General features: G+C 36.2%; 1 protein-coding gene across 6 annotated transcripts in view; it reads left to right on the top strand.

Annotated features, from left to right (window-relative positions):
* The window catches only part of trappc8 (trafficking protein particle complex subunit 8), a 79,154-nt gene that overhangs the window by 9,070 nt on the left and 48,908 nt on the right, over nt 1-21,176 (top strand). For 2 of the 6 annotated variants that reach the window (XM_048208626.1, XM_048208628.1), the window contains exons 3-11: nt 6,955-7,038; nt 11,500-11,589; nt 12,353-12,527; nt 16,969-17,122; nt 18,536-18,620; nt 18,729-18,994; nt 20,215-20,330; nt 20,407-20,557; nt 20,676-20,776. In XM_048208626.1, coding sequence (XP_048064583.1) covers nt 6,955-7,038; nt 11,500-11,589; nt 12,353-12,527; nt 16,969-17,122; nt 18,536-18,620; nt 18,729-18,994; nt 20,215-20,330; nt 20,407-20,557; nt 20,676-20,776 — 1,222 coding nt within the window. Of the gene's footprint in view, nt 1-567; nt 1,432-6,954; nt 7,039-11,499; nt 11,590-12,352; nt 12,528-16,968; nt 17,123-18,535; nt 18,621-18,728; nt 18,995-20,214; nt 20,331-20,406; nt 20,558-20,675; nt 20,777-21,176 lie in introns of those variants that run through there. The other 4 variants (XM_048208629.1, XM_048208632.1, XM_048208631.1 and 1 more) reach the window with 3 other exon arrangements.

Consider the following 21,176-nt stretch of genomic DNA (forward strand, 5'->3'; position numbering starts at 1 on the left):
AGGACAGTACTAAACAAAAAATAACATGCATTTTTTATTATCCCTCTTATTTTATAAAAATAATTCTCATTTTCACAGATTCTGCAAGGGGTTCACATACTTTTTCATGCCACTGCAATTAATTAAATTGTTTAAACTGAATTTTTGTAACCAACTAGTCTAAGAAACTCTAGTCTCTTTTCAGTGATCCATTTAAAATAGCGTACGTAAAGGGATAGTTCACTCAAAAATAAAGATAACTAAAAAAAAAAAAGATAACTATCCCATAATTTACTCACCCTCAAGCCATCCTAGTTGTATATGACTTTCTTCTTTCAGCTGGAAGCTAGTGATTTTAGTTTAAAAAGTTTTAAATATGGATATTTTTCTTCCAAAAAATGCATCGCTTCGCTTCAGAAGGCCTTTACTAAACCCCTTGGAGTCGTGTGGATTACTTTTATGATGGATGGATGCACTTTTTTTGGGCTTAAAAAAAATGTCACCATTCACTTCCATTATAAAGCTTGGAAGAGCCAGGATATTTGTTTATATATCTGATTGTGTTTGTCTGAAAGAAGATAGTCATATACATCTAGGAAGGGTTGAGGGTGAGTAAATCATGGGATCTTTTTCATCTTTGGAGGAACTATCCCTTTAAAGACACAGAGAAAACAGAGAAAATGATTGCATGCAAGGTCTGAGGTAAAATAGTTTTTCGCTTCATGTACAATCTTCAAAATATATATAGATTTTTTTTCATAAATGTAGCATTAACATGACAGTAATTTGACAGTAAACTGTCAAACAAGCAGTATTTCCAATGTTGACTAGCAGTAGCAGTATCGTTTATCGACTAGTCTCGCACATCTCTCATGAAAACATGATTAAAAATGCAGAAAAAAATAATGGTCCTGATGATAATTTCCAAAGTAATGGTAGACTTAGTATTTATACAAATTTTATACTCTTTGAATAGTCATGAACTCTACAGTGAAACGACTTTAAAAAATAAATTAATTCTAAATTGTTTTATCTTTGTCTATTCAGCATGTTTTTTTTCCTAACACATTTTGAAAATTTATACTGATTTGTTGTTTTTACAGATATTTATACATTTTCAAAGTGTGTTACACAGAAACATTTTCGATTTCTCTAAATAAAAAAATCTGCAGCGGTATGTAAACATTTGAGGAAAGGAATATGTATATTATGAGCAGTTTCATAATATCAACTTTTTTTTTTTTTTGAATGAGGCTGGTTTCATAGTAGCCTCTCATATCAGCACCTGATGAGGGCAGCAGAGCCCTTGAGGAAAAGAGTGAGAAGCAGATGTTGTAATTGTCCATGAAATTAAAGGGTTTGGTTTGTATTACACCTTTATGATTTATCGTTTCTGATCTTGTTTTTCATTTCTCCCCCCCCCCCCCAACACTTCTCATGGATGAATTCTTGGTAAGAGCTCTTACCCTCATACACACGCTTTCCTCCAGTGTGTGTATGCCAGGTCTCACACACACTTGTGCTGTGCTATGCTGTGCTGTTAACCCTTTGAACGATTGTGATGTGTATGGTTCCCTCTCAAATCATAGGCTGCCAGTAGGTCCTGTCCCCCACATAGTCCCTCAGCTACACCGATCACTCGTGTGGGCCTAAAGCCCTGACAAACCCCTGCCCCCGTGACACTAACGCGCCAAACTACACCAGCCGCATTCTCCTTTTAACTGAATGAATGTCGATGAATGCACATTACTGGCTGTGTACCGGACTGCACCTTATTATGACAACAGAGGCCACGTATACACACTGCAGCTAAATTCGGTTGTCAGTTCACCTTTTAGTGCTTAATCCTGTCCTGTACATACAGTTCAGTAATTTACAGGAGTGAAAACTGCATTCTACAACCAAATTAACTCCCGAAAAATGACAGCCGCGTTTACAGAAATTCTATGCAGTGTGTACTGAACCGAACTGATGAACATTAATGATTTATTTTAACGTGCATCAGATGTGTTTCTCTCTTCTTTATGTGCTGTGCAAGAGATCACAGAGAAAGCAGTACAAGCCTTGGCTCATTCAGGCTGCCAGATCTTGCTAGAAAAACAGTGAACAAGCCCACAATAAACCAAAATAAGACCAAAATATTGCACTTTAATAACTCTGTTAACTCGATCGCTTTATGAGCCAAGCCTAAAAACACTTATAATAAGTGGACATGGCAACACTGCAAGAGCGCTCTCTGCGAAGCAGCCTTTACAAGCATAAGAAAAACACGATGCCTTCGTTGACTGTGCTTTAGTTAATATCGCTGAAAAGAAGTCTTTTATCGCTGTAATATTCAGAATAGCGGATACCTAACACTTGAGACACCAGAGCGTTGCTATGGTTACCACGGTGTCAATCATTGCAGTTTTGGGAGTGAGTCATGTTCTGTACACACACACACACACACACACACACACACACACACACACACACACAACAGTACTTTAGGGGACTCACTCCCGGTTGTTACTCCTGAAACTTAACAGTGTGTACGTGGCCAGAGTCAAGATGAAACATACAGTGTTAGTGTATTTGCATGTTTGAATTTCACAGCTGGTTGGTTTGGCTACGAAAGTAAAGTCCCATAAAGCTATGCTCTAAAGTCAACATGAAATTAAAAGTGACTATGTACTTAATACATATTACTGGCTTTATTGCATCCAGTGTTATTGTAGTATTCTCTATATACTATTGTAATTTTTATTCATATTTTTTCATATGTCATTTTTGTTATTTCTTACTTGATTTTTTTAATGCAGTTTTAGTAATTTAGTACTTCAATTTAAAGCATTAGTTCACTTCAGAATTAAAATTTCCTGATAATTTACTTACCCCATGTTTGTCTTTTTTCAGTCGAAAAGAAATGAAGGTTTCCAGGATTTTTCTCCATATAGTGGACTTCACTGGGGTTTAGCAGGTTAAAAGGTCCAAATGTCAGTTTCAGCGCAGCTTCAAAGAGCTCTACATGATCGTCATTTTCTAAAAAAAAAAATTTTTTTTTTTAAATTGTATACTTTTTAAACCACAAATGCTCATCTTGCACTGCTCTGAGATGCACCCAGCATTACGTAATCATGTTGGAAAGATCACGTGTAACGTTGGCGAAAGTACCAAGTGTCTACAAAGCAAATGTGCAAAGAATAAACCAAACAGCCTTTACAAAAAAAGGTAAAACAACAATGTCAGAAGATTTTGAAGTTGGAGGAGAAAATGAGATGGAGATTTTTGCCCTACTGTGGTACTTCCGTCTACGTCACTCGTGACCTTTCCAACGTGATTACGTAATGCGTGGAGCATCGCAGAGCAGTGCAAGATGAGCATTTGTGGTTGAAAGTATATACATATTTTTTTTTTTTTTGTATTTTTTTTTTAGAAAATGACCAATCGTTTCTCTAGACAAGACTCTTATTCCTCATCTGGGATCATGTAGAGCTCTTTGAAGCTGCACTGAAACTGACATTTGGACCTTCAACCCGTTGAACCCCAGTGAAGTCCACTATTACCCCCTTTCCACCAGCACGAACCGGGTGCTAGTTCAGAGCTAGTGCTAGTGCCAGTTCAGAGTTGGTTCAACTGACGAGCCTTCTAAGAACCGGTTTGCCTTTCCACGGGCTAGAGAGCCAGCACAGAGCCAGGATTTACGTCACAACTATTTCTCATATTTCATAGCAAAGCTAGCGCTGCAGCGCCAAACACAAACACATCAGGCTTGTTCGAGATGCATCGGCTTCCCCCAGAGCGATCGGCGCATGACATTAAAGCACCACGCGAACGATCCAAAAGCACAAGGAGTCGTATGCTTTACAAACACACCCGTGGACCTGCGGCACTCTGATGTCACCCGCCGAATCGGTCCGCGCTGCTCCGATGCACCTCGAACAAGCCTTCCATTAACAATTCGCGAATGTTTTACTACTGTTGATGCTCATGGCTTTGCGAACCTATATCCATTTGTATACAGACGGAGATTATGATCGAGCTGCTATTAGCTCGATTAGCTGCTATTTCAAAAATGGCGGTCTTAAGTTTTTTGTTGGTCATGGTAACCCCGCCCCCAGCCCCTGACGCAAGCGGTTCTTACTTCTAGCCCAGCAATGTTTTGGTGCTACTTACGAACCACTTTTCCTGGTTCGGAGCTGGTGCTTTTTGTGTCGAAAGACAAAGAACTGATTTGAAACTAGGCTCTGGCTCCGAACCAGCACTCAAACTGCCTTGGTGGAAAAGGGGTATTAATGGAGAAAAATCCTGGAATATTTTCATCAAAAACCTTAATTTCTTTTCAACTGAAGAAAGAAAGACATGAACATCTTGGATGACATGGGGGTGAGTAAATTATCAGGAAATGAATTCTGAAGTAAACTAATCCTTTAATCTTAGTTCAGCCGAGACAACAGTTCAAATTTTCATTTAATAAAAAAAAAAAAAAAAGTATTATATTTTGTCAGCTTTATTTCAATTAACGGAAAACAATTTTAATAGTTTTAGTTAACAGTAACACTATATTGCACATAACTTATCAGTGCATATTATTCCAAATGTTAATAAAAATAACTTCCTCCAGCTCTGAAACGACTTTCCTTCCTCTAGGCCAGGCGGGCCAGCGTTTCAGTTTCCAGAATTAAATAAAGCCCGATTCCTGGATTATAATGATCATTCCATTCATAATCTGCAAACTCTCTTTCGGGGTTCTGGTTGCTTTTCACAATGCAATAAATCAAGTCCCCCTCTACATTTTTCAGACAGCATTCTGTTTCACTCAGAAATGTCATATTATGTAAGCAAAATGGGATGTGAATAGTGTTTCATATTGACTTTGAAGCATTGGATTGATGTGTATGCGCTCTACTCACCCTGACTGATGGACAGAAACATCCAGCTACATTTTCTGCTACTCCTGCTTCTGCTGGTACCAGTAGTTGTTTTATGTGTGTCTTAAAGGCAAATTATGATATGGTTTATTCATTCTATGTAATCTTTGAACATATACTTCAAAGATATTTTGATTTTTCAAAGACTTTTAACATGTATTCAACTGCCTTTCCTCTCAGCAGGAGACGCTGAAATGTGCACATGTCTAAGCTAATCAGGAAAATTGGATTTTAGAACTATGCTCATTCGCTTACTGCATCTACAGTGCTAGATTTAGCACTTTGTAGAAGTTTAAGTTACTGGGATAGTTCAGCAAAAATGACTTTAAAAAAAATTACATCACTCTTATGAAATTGTTCTCATGATGTATTTTAGCTTCTGGTAAGATAGTAGAAATCGTTTCAACTAACAAACCATTTATACAAAGACACAGAGCAATTGACATATTATCTTTGCTAGGGCTGTGCGATTAATTGATTTTTCTTTCAATTTTGGCTTCCAAAGATTATGAAAACAAGATCAACGTAAAACGATTATTGTCCCGCTGCCATATTCCGCCCAGCGCCCCTTTCTTTCCTTCACAGCGGTACGCTTTCGTTCCTTCCTAAGCCAAACTTAAAGGATTAGTTCACTTTCAAATAAAAAAAAATTCCTGATCATTTACTCACCTCCATGTCCTCCAAGATGTCCATGTCCTTCTTTCTTCAGTCGAAAAGAAATTAAGGTTTTTGATGAAAACATTCCAGGATTATTCTCCTTATAGTGGACTTCAATGGACTCCAAACAGTTGAAGGTCAAAATTACAGTTTCAGTGCAGCTTCAAAGAGCTTTAAATGATACCAGACGAGGAATAAGGGTCTTATCTAGCAAAACGATCGGTCATTTACGGAAAAAACGGAGCTGGTGCCGCGTTCGTTCTGTAAGTTGAATAGGGAAGGCGTAGGACATACAGCATTTGAAGAATACGGTAGGCAGAATGGTGAAGCACTTGCAAGGCGATCATTTGTGTTTATAAAGCATATACATTTGTATTTGTATTTGTATTTTTAATTTTTTTTTTTTAAATGACCGATTCGCTAGGTAATTCGCTATATAAGACCCTTATTCTTCGTCTGGTATCGTTTAAAGCTCATTAACATTTTGACCTTCAACCATTTGGAGTCCATTGAAGTCCACTATAAGGAGAATAATCCTGGAATATTTTCATCAAAAACCTTAATTTCTTTTCGACTGAAGAAAGAAGGACATGGACATCTTGGATGACATGGGGGTGAGTAAATTATCAGGAATTTTATTTGAAAGCGAACTAATCCTTTAACATCCAAATCAGCCGAGTGTTGTAAAATGCAGACTACTGTTGCTAAACTGTGGGAAGTGTTTGATAGTAAACAGTGTTATTAAAAGCACATTAAGCCACGAAAGAGATACTGTTCCCTAGGCGGCTTTCTGTGCGCGCTCCGAGTCGGGGAGGAACCACTGATCTATATAAATGATTATCGTTAATATTATATTATTCATTTATATAGATCAGTGGGCAGAATGTGCATAAGCAAAGTAAATGTGGGCTACAGATACGCTCCTAAACGCTCAAATAGCCTACACATAAACATGTTGAAATGCCATTTTGGAGAGTATCCTCGTGTAAACAGTCGGTGATTTCTTAAGTGAATGTAAACGGTTGAGAAAGAAAGCGCATGCGCAACAGAATATTAGATCCGTGCAGCTCTTAAAGTGACAGCAGCCTAATAAATCTGCAGCAGTCATTAATGTTAATCAAACAACAAAAGACAAAGATAAAATCACTCATTGCTCTTGATTGAATAACTTTTGTAGTTTTTAGTAAGGTTTAGTCTATATTTAATGTATACAGCAGTATTGACCAATATAATCAATATTGACCAAAATAATCGTGATTATGTTTTTTGCCAAAATCGAGCAGCCCTAATCTGTGCACATCGCAGGTGCATCTGCAGGGTTTGGGATGGGTTGTGTTTTGGTTTTGGATGCGTAACACTTTTGTGGTTCCTGTCGGTGAGTTTTAACCAGACTTTCTTCTCCTCTCAGACCGCACGGTCAAAGCGAGCGTTCCCTGGTACTCTGACTGGAAAGAAACACTCACCCAGCTGAGCTCATCCAAGTACTTCACAGGTATTCCCTTCCTTCCCGTGCTGGGGGTGCGCGAAAGGGCTTTCCTCAGACGCCTTCTCCACATCATTTCCTGGCCCGGCTCGCTCCGTAGCAGAACTGTCGCTTAATCTCCTTTCCTCTTCCAATCCAGCTTTCTCCGGATGTTGGTGGTGGTCCTATAGCTTCTTGTGTGTGTTTGAGATAGATCCAAGGGAAATGACTCATTGCGCCGAAACTGTCTTATAATGGTTTAGCGATTTCTTCATTATATCCAATCAGTGTTCCATTTGAGAGTTTAGACAATAGTTAATGATTGTTTCGACTGAAATTTAAGTGTTATTTTCTTTTCAGTTAGTTTTGTAAGGTTTTCAGTTCAATGAGTCATTTTATCCATTCAGTCTCTCTTTCTAGTCTAGCATCTCCTCCTCTCTGTAGATCCACTGTTCCTGTTGCTGTGAAGTAGAGATTGACTTTACATGCACTTTTTACTGATCATTTTGATTGAATGTGAAATATTGGTTTCTTGTTGTTATACACTGTAAGAAATATCCTGTTGAATTTGCTGTAAAATACTGGCAGCTCTGGATGCCGAAAATTCAGCGTAAAAAATACTGTGACTATCTTTCAGGTATTACGGGATGGCATATTGATACCAACTTATATTTCATTAAGTGAGATAATATTAATAAACCAATCAACCTGAACTACCAAAATCTGATTTTTACCTTAAAATGTACTGATGTACCACTGTAATAATACGAACAGTTGGTAAGCTGGAAAGCCACATGATGAATCAGAATTCATTTTAAGTGGCTTGGCCAATACTGGTTAAATAGACATTCACAGTGTCTATTTGTCACAAAGACAAAACACCATCTGGGAAACACTCAACACTAAAATAATGCATTAATCATTAACTAAAGAACAGAAAATGTAATGCAAAACACCCTAATGTAATGTACCCTAATGTAAAATGAGGAGCACATCAATTATTTATATAAAATATAATCCTTTTACTGTTTTTAAACATAAATTTTATGCTATGTTAAAACATTTGCTAATTTTCATCGTATATGGCAAGGTATCTTGCAGTTAACAGGTGTTTACTCTATAATATAATATAATATAATATAATATAATATAATATAATAATATAATATAATATAATATAATATAATATAATATAATATAATATAATATAATATAATATAATATAAATAATATAAACAGTACAGTCCAAAAGTTTGGAACCACTAAGATTTTTATGTTTTTAAAAGAAGTTTCGTCTGCTCACCAAGGCTACATTTATTTAATTAAAAATACAGTAAAAACAGTAATATTGTGAAATATTATTACAATTTAAAATAAATTGTACTATTTAAATATATTTGACAAAGTAATTTATTCCTGTGATGCAAAGCTGAATTTTCAGCATCGTTACTCCAGTCTTCGGTGTCACATGATCCTTCAGAAATCATTCTAATATGCTGATTTGCTGCTCAATAAACATTTATGATTATTTTCAATGTTGAAAACAGTTGTGTACTTTTTTTTTTCAGGATTCCTTGATGAATAGAAAGTTCAAAAGAACAGCATTTATCTGAAATACAAAGCTTCTGTAGCATTATACACTACCGTTCAAAAGTTTGGGGTCAGTAAGAATGTTTATTTTTATTTTTTTGAAAAGAAATGAAAGAAATGAATACTTTTATTCAGCAAGGATGCATTAAATCAATCAAAAGTGGCAGTAAAGACATTTATAATGTTACAAAAGATTAGATTTCAGATAAACACTGTTCTTTTGAACTTTCTATTCATCAAATAATCCTGAAAAAAAATAAAAAATTGTAAAAAAAATTGTACACATTAAAAGTTTCTTGAGCAGCAGATCAGCATATTAGAATGATTTCTGAAGGATCATGTGACACTGAAGACTGGAGTAATGATGCTGAAAATTCAGCTTTGCATCACAGGAATAAATTACTTTGTGAAATATATTCAAATAGAAAACAGTTATTTTAAATTGTAATAATATTTCACAATATTACTGTTTTTACTGTATTTTTAATTGTAAATGTAAATGTAGCCTTGGTGAGCAGACGAAACTTCTTTTAAAAACATTAAAAATCTTAGTGGTTCCAAACTTTTGGACTGTACTGTGTGTATAATATATATATATATATATATATATATATATATATATATATATATATATATATATATATATATATATATATATATATATATATATATATATAAAATCTGTAATGTTTATATAAACAATATAAAATAGTTTATATAAACATTACAGATTTTTTTTTTTTTTTTTTTTTTTTTTAGTGTATTAATACACTAATGCTCTCTGACAAGTAAAAAGTTTGAGGAATATTATTTAAACTTTTGGATTTAGAAAATGCAAAACACATTTTCAGAAATGCCTTGTAGTTTGTCTGAACGAGTAGGAAGGTTATATAATAGACTTGTTTAATGTTATGTTCATGAGACGCCAATCAGACACCAGGAAATATACCAAATTTATATTGTGAATTATGCTAATAACTTTAAATTAATAATAAATGTTTTAATTATGATAAACCTTTATCACTACATTAACACATTGTCTTCTTCGCAGGGGTCTTTAACGGGATACACAGCGTCACTGCAGGGGTTGTGCTAATTATTGTTAAAAACAAATTAAATTGTTCATTATGCAATAATTCAGTATAAACTTTAACTTCAGCTGGATGTGTAATTATCTGGGCCATAATTCAGCACTGTTTTGCACAGTATGCAACCGGGCTCAAGGGGTCCTTGAACCGATAAAATTTAAAATCTCCTGTTTTTAAAGTACAAAAAAAAAAAAAAGGGAATTAGCCTAATTCATCTCACTGGAATGTTGTAATCATCAGAGCAATCATGCACTTTGCTGATTAAAATGTGTTAGATATGGTTTGTTGTATTGTAGTGTCGACATGGTATTTGAGCTCTACCTTCTCTGTAAAATTTCAGATAAGCATGGCGAGGCAGCCAGAGTGAAGTGCATCATGCTGTATGCTTATTGTCATGAATGATTCAGAAAGGACCATTGATTGAGACCAAATGTCAAGGAACTGACCTAATGAATCTGGAGCATAAAAATCAGTTCATCCTCAACTTCCCTCATTGCTTGATGGATTAAAAGGGGGAAATTGATCATGAATGTTGATGCGTGCATTCAAAACAACCTGTTTTGAACATCCTGCTTTTCTATAAGCAAAACTAAATTGAATCTTAATTAAATCATGAAGGGTTTCAAAGTGATGTTAGATTTAAGATGCTTTAAAGGGATAGTTCACCCAAAAATGAAAATGTGTTTGTTTATCTGCTTACCCCCAGCGCATCCAAGATGTAGGTGTCTTTGTTTCTTCAGTAAAACACAAATGATGATTTTTAACTGCAACCGCTGCCGTCTGTCAGTGGTATAATGCAAGTCAGCGGGAACTTGGACTATAAGAGTAAATAAAACACGACAGACAAATCCAAATGAAACCCTGTGGCTCGTGACGACACATTGATGTCCTAAGACACGAAACGATCGGTTTGTGCGAGAAACCGAACAGTATTTATATAATTTTTTACCTCTAAGACACCACTATGTCCAACTGCATTCATCACTCGATTCGTTTGGTCTGATCGCGCTCTGACAGCGGCAGTGATGTCTCGCGGATATACTTCAATGAGTGCTAGACATCACTGCCATTGTCAGACCACTGACAGACGGCAGCGGTTGGAGTTAAAAATCATCATTTGTGTTCTACTGAAGAAACAAAGACACCTACATCTTGGATGCGCTGGGGGTAAGCAGATAAACATCAAATTTTCATTTTTGGGTTAACTATCCCTTTAATCCTGATTTAAGGTATGGTCACATTTTCCATTGTTTAGTGAATTTTTGTGGGCAAAATCAAGTTTCAATAGGAATGCACACGATTGGGAATTTTACGTGAGGACGAAAGATACAGATCCCCACACAGATTTCACAGTGTCTTTAGGTTGACCAACAGAAAGCTGCTTGGTTTGACTTCTGTGAGCTGTGCTTCATTCATCATTACACTATACTGACAGAAAATGGACCTTTTTGTTGCCCACAAAATTGATCTGAAATGTAGCTAATGTAACCGTGCTTTTATGCTTCAAAATTACCAGATATTTGAGAGCATTTTACATGCCGCTTGTTTGAATTTACATTAAATTATTAGGTTGGATATTTTTTAACATTCTTTTATTTTAGATCTGTTATTTTGCTGTTAAAGACTCTTAAAATATGATCTTTTAAGCTTCCGTCGAATTTCAAAATTCTTGTGGTTTTTTTCTATTCGTCTTGCCTTTTATAATGTGCTTTTCTCTTCTTCCGCCTGGAGGGCTGGTCATGTGGCCTGTATTAATCTTCTATCTGAAACAAGACAATATTACTTTGTGTGTGTTTGTGTGTTTATCTTACAGCCACAACACCATGGTTTGAGACCTACCGCGAGAACTTCCTGCAGTCCATGCCGGCATCAGAGCACGAGTTCCTTAACCACTACCTGGCCTGTATCCTTTAAAACACAGGAAAACATCTTTCTGTGCCCCTCTCCTAATAACTCAATCTTGTTTGTCTCTTTTTTTTATACTTTTATTTCTCCTCTTTGTTTACCACAAGGGACGCACCGAAATTTTGACTATATAAAATGTTCAGTCAAGAATCAGGGAGCTTGCATTTTACTTTCACGATCACACATACTCTATAGCTGCGTCTCATTTCAGAGGCTGCGTCCTCTGGAGGTCACATTTGAAAGCTGCATACATCATCAAGGATGTCTTATTTAAGAAAAGTAACCATAATAAAACTGACTATTTTTCCTCATGAGGTGTAAAATACTGTAATTTCTTTCCTTCTTTGCAGTTACTTTTCTTATGAGACCACCTCGATGACGTATTTCGAAGGCTGCCTCCTTCGGAGGTCACATTTGAAGAAATGTGACCGCCGAAGGACGCAGCCTTCGAAATGAGACGCAGCTTATGTATAGGGAATGGCGATGCTGAACACGCAACTAATCCTCCGCTCGTGGCATTATTACATTTCACATCATTCTAATATACTTGCTTACCCAGCCTGTCAAGATTTTTGATTAAATTGGTTTCGGATAAGAATATGTGTTCACTCTTGTATTAGCACTCTCTTCTCCTATTCTCCTACTCTCTTCTCTCCACTCTGTTCTTTCCTTTTTTTGGTTGCGTAACTTCTTTTTTCTTTTAGTCTGTTTTGCTCTTCCTTCAATCTGTGTTCTGTGAGATTTCCTGAACTCGGCTGCAGGTATGTTGGTGGTGTCATCCCATGAGGCGGTGCCGACAGAGCAGTTTCTCAAGCTGTCCCAAGAACAGCACCGAATTCAGCACAGTGGAGAATACACCCACCCCAAATGGTTCATCCCCAACACGCTCAAATATTACGTCCTACTTCACGATATTAGTGACGGAGACGAGCAGAGGTGTGTGTGTGTGTGTGTGTGCACGTCTCTCAATTGTTCTTGTTTCTGTGTTTCCTTGATTGTTTTTTTTTTTTTCTTTTGTTTTTTTCTTCTTTTACACAGTCAAACAGTCAGATAATTAATCATTGATTGACTCTTGAAGAAGCTTTAATGTTTAGTCAGAGATATTTGGCTGCATCAACTAGGCCTGTCACGATAACTACTTTTTGTTGTGCGATATATTGCCCCAGAAATAATTGCGATATGCGATATTATTGTCATTTTAAGACCATTTTATGCCACTGAATATATAATCATAATATAACAGCATAATAATGCAAGTAGGCCTACACACTTTCAAATGACAATGAACTTCACTCTTAAGAATATTTAGATACTGGAATTGAAGCGTCAAAAATAATCATAATATTGAATACATAATAAATAAACCTTTGCTCACAAAAACTGCAAAATAACAAGCAGAAAAATAAATGCACAAAAGGCACTTATATGGAGATTTTCCATCTACAAGTTTTTCCCTGACCTTATTTTCTCAGTAAAGTAAGGGTGCACGCTATCGTCAGATGTCCATATGAACAAAGACACAGATTTAGCAGTCAGATATGGCCATCTGTTTTTCTAGAGGCGTGTTTGAAAAACTTCTTTTAACTTGAGCGCCACGTCATGCACGAGATGCTGCAAAAGACACGAAAGGCAACAGTCAAACAAACACGTTTCCATGGAAACACGGCGCAGTGGAATGCAAAAACGCGTTCTCTATGAAAACGGACTAGACACTCGCGACTGCCACGTCCTGTGTGAAACTATCTGTGAGCGTGCACCATTTCGCGCTGTCATGTTTATATTTGCACCAGTGAATTGCGGAAACTCAGTGCATTTGCACTTATTCTTCAAACTGTCTGTAGTTGTCAGGAAAACACTATGATGACTTGAATGCCGCATTTTTCCACCTGTCGATGTTGGCTCTGTATGAATGAGCTGCCTGAGCACCAAAAGTGTCATTTAAAGTCACCATGAAATAGTCACAGAGTCACGAAAACCTTCTTAAAGGTGCCCTAGATTCAAAATTTGAATTTACCTCGGCATAGTTGAATAACAAGAGTTCAGTACATGGAAAAGACATACATTGAGTTTCAAACTCCATTGCTTTCTCTTTCTTATGTAAATCTCATTTGTTTAAAAGACTTCCGGAAAACACGCGGATCTCAACATAACACCCCAACATGTACGCCCCAATATTTGCATATGCCAGCCCATGTTCCCAACATTATGAAAGGCATTAGACAAGGGCAGCCAGTAACGTCTGGATCTGCACAGGTGAATCAACAGACTAGGTAAGCAAGAACAACAGCGAAAATGGCAGATGGAGCAATAATAACTGACATGATCCATGATAGCATGATATTTTTAGTGATATTTGCAAATTGTCTTTCTAAATGTTTCGTTAGCATGTTGCTAATGTAGGCTACTGTTGGTTAAAGTTACCATCGTTTCTTACTGTATTCACAGAGACAAGAGCCGTCGCTATTTTCATTTTTAAACACTTGCAGTCTGTATAATTCATAAACACAACTTCATTCTTTATAAATCTCTCCAACAGTGTAGCATTAGCCGTTAGCCACGGAGCACAGCCTCAAACTCATAGAGAATCAAATATAAACATCAAAATAAATACTTTACTCACATAATTCGAAGCATGCATACAGCATGCATGACAAACATCTTGTAAAGATCCATTTGAGGGTTATATTAGCTGTGTGAACTTTGTAAATGTGCTGTAATATAATCGAGAGCTCGTGTGGCAGGGAGAACGCGAATTAAAGGGGCGGCGCGCTGAAAAAATCTGCATAGTTAATGATGCCCCAAAATAGGCAGTTAAAAAAATGAATTTAAAAAAATCTATGGGGTATTTTGAGCTGAAACTTCACAGACACATTCAGGGGACACCTTAGACTTATATTACATCTTGTGAAAAAGCATTCTTGGGCACCTTTAAGAAAGATCAATTCTAAGAACTTTGTAAGAATGTTACTAAATTCTTAAAGGGTTAGTTCACCCAAAAATTGTCATTAATGATTCACCCTCATGTCGTTCCAAACCCGTAAGACCTCCGTTCATCTTCAGAACACAGTTTAAGATATTTTAGATTTAGTCCCAGAGCTTTCTGTCCCTCCATTGAAAATGTATGTACGGTATACTGTCCATGTCCAGAAAGGTAATAAAAACATCATCAAAGTAGTCCATGTGACATCAGTGGGTCAGTTAGAATTTGTTGAAGCATCAAAAATACATTTTGGTCCAAAAATAACAAAAACTATGACTTTATTCAGCATTGTCTTCTCTTCCTGAATCCTTTCCATTGAATTGATTCCATTGAATTCTTTCATCTGTTGGCGTTGGTAATGCACTTTTACGTCGCCGTGGTTGTTTTTGGCGATTAGGACATCTACGACATGCACACTTACGCACCATTTTAAAAAATATTGCAATACCAAAATACAAACAATGTAGAATAGCTTGAATACAGCGTGCGTCTCCCTAAGACTATAAACGAAGCTCGGGCGCACCGGACAACACGTCAGCAGCGTCTTACATCAGCAGCGTCACTGCGGAGTCGTGAACCACACTCCGGAGCAGAAGGGGGCGGTAATGCACCAATAAGCTGGATGCCAACCGCCATAAAACAGGAAAGAAGAAGAAGCGGAGTCGTGAACGCAGATTGACAACAGACCCGGAAGAGAATACAATGCTGAATAAAGTCGTAGTTTTTGTTATTTTTGGACCAAAATGTATTTTCGATGCTTCAAAATGTTGCGGATGTCCTAATCGCCAAAAACAACCACGGCGACGTAAAAGTGCATTACCAACGCCGACAGATGAAAGGATTCAATGGAATCAATTCAATGGAATTAATTCAATGAAAAGGATTCTGGAAGAGAAGACAATGCTGACTAAGGCTTAGTTTTTGTTATTTTTGGACCAAAATGTATTTTCAATGGAGGGACAGAAAGCTCTCGGACTAAATCTAAAATATCTTAAACTGTGTTCCGAAGATGAACGGAGGTCTTACGGGTTTGGAACGACATGAGGGTGAGTCATTAATGACATCATTTTCATTTTTGGGTGAACTAAAAGTTCTCAAATATTTTTACCATGAAATACTTCAGTATATTGCAGTATTGTTATAAATAATTTATATGCACATCATCATTTTTTTTTTTAAGTTCATGTGCCCTCTTAATCTTTAATCAGAATATCTTTCCCTCCCATTTGCATATCCTTTATGATGTGTTTACTGGCGTGAGGGCGGGACAACCTGTCACTCAAATGACATCACACAGCAATAGCAAACCACTACGATTATTTCCTGACTGACTAAATCAAGTCCCTACATTTTTTTTTTTCTTGTTCAAAAATATAGATCATGCATAGGGAAGAAACGACTATCGCGATTAGATTCATGCTTAACTGAATTAAATAATGTTTTCCTGAATATGGGCAACTTTTGACTGGAGCTTCACACATTTGATCAAACTGTCATTTATATATTCTTAAATAATTCTACAGTAATTCTTCTTTTGTGGGCCAAGTAAAAAATGGCAAAATATTTGTGCTTACATTTTGTTCTTTAAGTACTTTTATTTTGGTGGTTATGCACAGAATCGCACGCACATTCATTCAAATAATTGGTGTTTTCTTTTTTTTTTTTATTTGTAGGTGCTCAGTTCAATTCTTATTCAATTATGTAAGTTAGGTCAAAGGAAACAGAAAAATACTATTAGTGTGATTGCATTTGCATAGATCTACGTGTTCTCTCACGATTCATCATTGTTACTGTTACTGAAATATGCTTGTTAATTAAACCTCTTCAATATTCTAGCTGAACTGTGCTCAGACTTAATGCTTGTATTTCTCTTAAATAAATGTGCAGGGCCAAGTGAATCGTAAACGCTCTTTATTCCATATGCAGTTCAAAGCCTTTGATAATTCCCACTGCTTGTTCTGATTCCGCAATTAAACAAAAAGTGTTGATTAACACTGGAAACATGTATCCAACCCTGCCTCAGGGATTAAAACCAATGTCATGTCAGGAGAAAACATTTCTGCTTTTCTTTTGTAATTGAATACATTTAATTAGAGAAAGTACTATGAGTAGAATAAAAACGAACCTTTAAGCAACATGAACTGAATTTGCAATGTGCTTTACTGTGAATATTTATTTCTGACATCAGCTGAGTGACAGGCATGCTTTGCCACTTCCTCCTCCGAGAATACCGCATATAGATAAATTGCCAATCACGGTAATCGTGTGCTGCCTGCAGCCTCAAGGTCTGATGAATAGAAGATTACTTGACTGTGGGGAGAAAGATTAGGCTGTCATATATATATTTATTTACGATGGTATAGAACAGCTATTAATGTCTATCTCTGTGTCTCTCAGGGCGGACTCTGTGTACGAGGATATGAAACAGCGGTATGGTACTCAGGGCTGCTATCTGCTCAAGATAAACTCTCGGAGCGGTAGCACTGGTGCGGACGAACAGATGCCGGACCCCTGGAGTCAGTACTTACACAAGACCAGCATGCACAACCCTGTGAGTGCCACAACCTCACCGCAGGCAACGAACATACACTCATAAACTTCTGATTATCGTCATAAATTCTGGTCCACGTTGCAGTGTTATCTGGCCGAGATCCAAACGTTTTGATTGCGTAAACCAAGTGTGCCGCATACTTCCTGAAAAGTGAAGCCAAAACATTTAGATCGCCTCCTAGTGGCTGGCTGCAGTATAGGATATAAACCCTGCCCTCTCTATGTAAATGAATGGGACAAGAGCCAAACTACAAAAAATCGAATTGACTGTTTCTGCCTTAAGGAGATGTTATCATGCAGTGTCCGTGTTTCCCAATAAGTTTGGTTTTAGTTAATTTTTTGATGCCATACAAATAGGGCGTAACGTCATGATTGACAGCTGTTCTTGCAGTTGACTCTCAAAGGGAGGGACCTTGATGCCGCGGCTCGACCTCAGGATCACTACTGCACAAATTGGGCTATGAATGACGTAATCTGCAATGATCATTTCTGGGATATTTTGGCTTAATTTTTCTACAGTGGAAGGAAGGATGTGTTATCCATCTTTTTTTTTTTTTTTACAGTCTATGGCGTAAACCTTGCAAATCCAGGGTACAAGTAGAGTAATATTTTGTTATATTTTATTATTTTATTTAAATAACGTCATTCTCACCTAAAAGAAACTCTAAAAACTACATTCCGTGATACAATAACAGTAGTATGTAAAAAAAAAAAAAAACTATGGTGGATTTGCTCGACCGCCATGAGTTGCCGCAAGCGGAGTGATACAAACGGTGAAACGTTTCGAGTGCTGATACTGAGGGAATATTGCATGGCTCTCAGCCAATCAGATTTGAGAACCAGAATTAACTGTTGAATAAATAATAATATACATTGTTCTTTTGCCAAAGTCCATAAAATTAGTAATTAAGTTTAAATTTTTTTTTTATTATTTTGATTGAATTAAAATTATTTTTTTATAATTAAAATTTTCAGTTGTAAATTTAACATCACATTTGCATTGCTTTTTTATAAATATATTTTTGTTAGCTTTTTAATTTTTTATTTTAAAATAATTTATTCATTTATTATAATTTTACATTTTAATAATTTGAATGAATGATTTAATTAGCTTTGGGAAACCCTGCTATAATATAATACTTTTATTTGCTATAATTTCCTCCAGTCTTTTATCTTATTGTTTATTTTTATAAATTCATCAGAAAAACAGTGTGGTGGATTATTGGTAAATCTAAAATCTATTTTGATTGCTATGTTAATTGTTTTAAAATATTGAATTTAGAGAGTTATCTCATATGAAAAATGTAAAAACTTGTTGGCCTAATGGAATTATTGGTGTGTGACTATGTTGGGTTTGAAAAACTGCATTTGATCTGCAAATTAAATGTTCGCCAACCCTGGTGATGTTTAATAGGAGCTGTATGAAGAATCCGCTGTGAATAATGCGATTGAAAACAACATCGGTGCAGAGGAAGATGGTCTTGATCCTTCAGTTAGAGGTTAGTCCATTCAAATTGAATCCCATTATCAGGGATTTTGGTTATAAACCTCATATTGATGAGAAATGTTGATCTAATGTTAGTTAGATGTTCCACTTATGTTTGCAGACGGCATCTCAGGGACTCATCCTCTGCAGCTGGACCAGTCACCTGATGCCGGTTACCCCAGCAACAGCGCCAGTCAGTCTGTAAACAGCGTGGATGTGATGAAACCTCAAAAACAGGCCAGCGTGACCTCTCACACCCCTCCGACCCCTCGTGGAACCTGCCTGACCCTAAATGACCATGACCACATCCGGCAGTTTATTCAGGAGTTCACCTTCAGGGGATTACTGCCGCACATCGAGAAAAACATACGCCAACTAAATGACCAGGTACATAAACACACACAAATTATATGTTAGATATAATTCATCTCAAGTCTCTCTTTTCTTTTCTCTTTTCAGGTATTTGTGTACATTTAGACTTTTATTTGAGGGAAGTACTAAGTTTGGGGTCTATAGGATTTTAAATGTTTTTGAAAAGTTTCTTACGCTCACTAAAGCTGCATTTATTTAAATACAAAATACATAAATAAATACAAAAAGTATTACAATTTAAAATAGCTGTTTTCTAGTTTAATGTATTTTAAAATATCATGTGATTGAAAAGCTGAATTTTCAGCATCATTACTCCAGTCTTCAGTGTCACATGACATGACCCTTCAGAAATCATTCTAATATGCTCAGGAAACATTTATTATTATCAATGTTGAAAACAGCTGTGCTGCCATGATATTTGATGAATAAAAAGTTTAAAAAGCATTTATTTTGAAATGTGAATCTTTTTAACATTATAAATGTCTTACTGACACATTTGTCACAACAAAAGTATCAATTTCTTAAAAAAACAAAAACAAATTATTGACCTAACATTTTAAATTTATGGAAAATATATTTTCTTAAAAAAAAAATTATAAAATATTGTAAAATTGCAATATGTTAAATTATTATATACAATAAAATGTTGTAATTTGTTTATTAATTGCTTTCCAGGTTTATTTTTCTGAGTCATACAAAAATCTGTTCCAATAAAAATACAGAGCAAAGAAATAAAAATAAAAGAAACAACAGAGAAGCTAAAACACATCAGTCTTATTTAAATTATGCAGTACATTATATTTATTTTATAACCCCTTATACATTTAAATCACTCAGAAAATCATGCTTTACCATTGGCTCCAGCATCTTATCATATATTTTCTGTTTACCTCCTTACATTATACTTTTTATAATTCATTCCTGTTGACTGTATAGTATTACTCTGTTGATTTGTTGTTGATTTATTTGCTGTTTTTGTTTGTTTTTAATATGCATATCTTGGCTGCATTTGTACATAATAAAGCAGTTTTCATACTTTCAAAATAAACTTAATCTACAAGGCTTCAATTACCCAAGAGTACAAGCCAAGGATCCATTAATATTTATATCCTTAACTTTTGACTGTAATGCAAATTTATTGTTCCATTTTTTTTAATAAATATATTTCCAAAAGTTCTGCACAGCTGTTGAAATTTTCTTTCATTGTCTTCATCTTTCTTTATTTCTCATTCTAGCTTGTCTCAAGAAAAGGTCTGAGCCGATCTCTTTTCTCCGCCACTAAGAAGTTGTTTGGTGGAGGGAAGGTCCCAGAGAAGAGTATTGCTGAACTAAAGAACACTGCAGGGCTGCTGTAAGTGACCTGAAGTACACTTTTAAATGCTTTTGTTGTTCTTTTCTCATCTGAATATTGACCCTTGTGATATCAGCTATCCCTCTGAGGCTCCAGAGCTTCAGATCAGGAAGATGGCTGACCTCTGCTTTTTAGTACAGCACTATGAGCTGGCCTACAACTGCTACCACACTGCCAAGAAGGACTTCCTCTCCGACCAGGCCATGCTGTATGCCGCGGGAGCACTGGTGAGATGCACACCACAGTCGGAGCGTAGCTGCTGCCTGAAATAAGCTCCACTGACACTGTTTCGGTGGTAATCAGAGTAATACTGTCTGAACATGCCTGGTGTATCTGTCTCTACAGGAGATGGCTGCTGTCGCTGCCTTTCTGCAAAGCGGGGCAGCCAGGCCGTACCCAGCACACTACATGGACACGGCCATTCAGACCTACAGAGATGGGTGCAAGTAAGAATATGCGTTAAAGGGATAGTTCACCCAAAAATTACCCCATGATTTACTCACCCTCAAGCCATCCTAGGTATATATGACTATCTTCTTTCAGACGAACACAATCGGAGTTGTATTAAATCATGTTCTGGCTCTTCCAAACTTTATAATGGAAATGAATAGAGGATGAGATTTTGAAGCCCAAAAAAGTGCATCCATCCATCATACAAGTAATCCATACGACTCCAGGGGGTTAATAATGGCCTTCAGAAGTGAAGCGATGGGGTTTTGTAAAAAAAAATATCCGTTTAAAACTTAAAAAACTTAAATAACTAGCTTTCGTGTAGTTATTTACTTACTTATTTACTAGTACTTTTATGATGGATGGATGCACTTTTTTGGGCTTCAAAATCTCATC

This window comes from Megalobrama amblycephala, linkage group LG11 (assembly GCF_018812025.1).
Source record: "Megalobrama amblycephala isolate DHTTF-2021 linkage group LG11, ASM1881202v1, whole genome shotgun sequence".
NCBI classification, from domain to species: Eukaryota; Metazoa; Chordata; class Actinopteri; order Cypriniformes; family Xenocyprididae; genus Megalobrama; species Megalobrama amblycephala.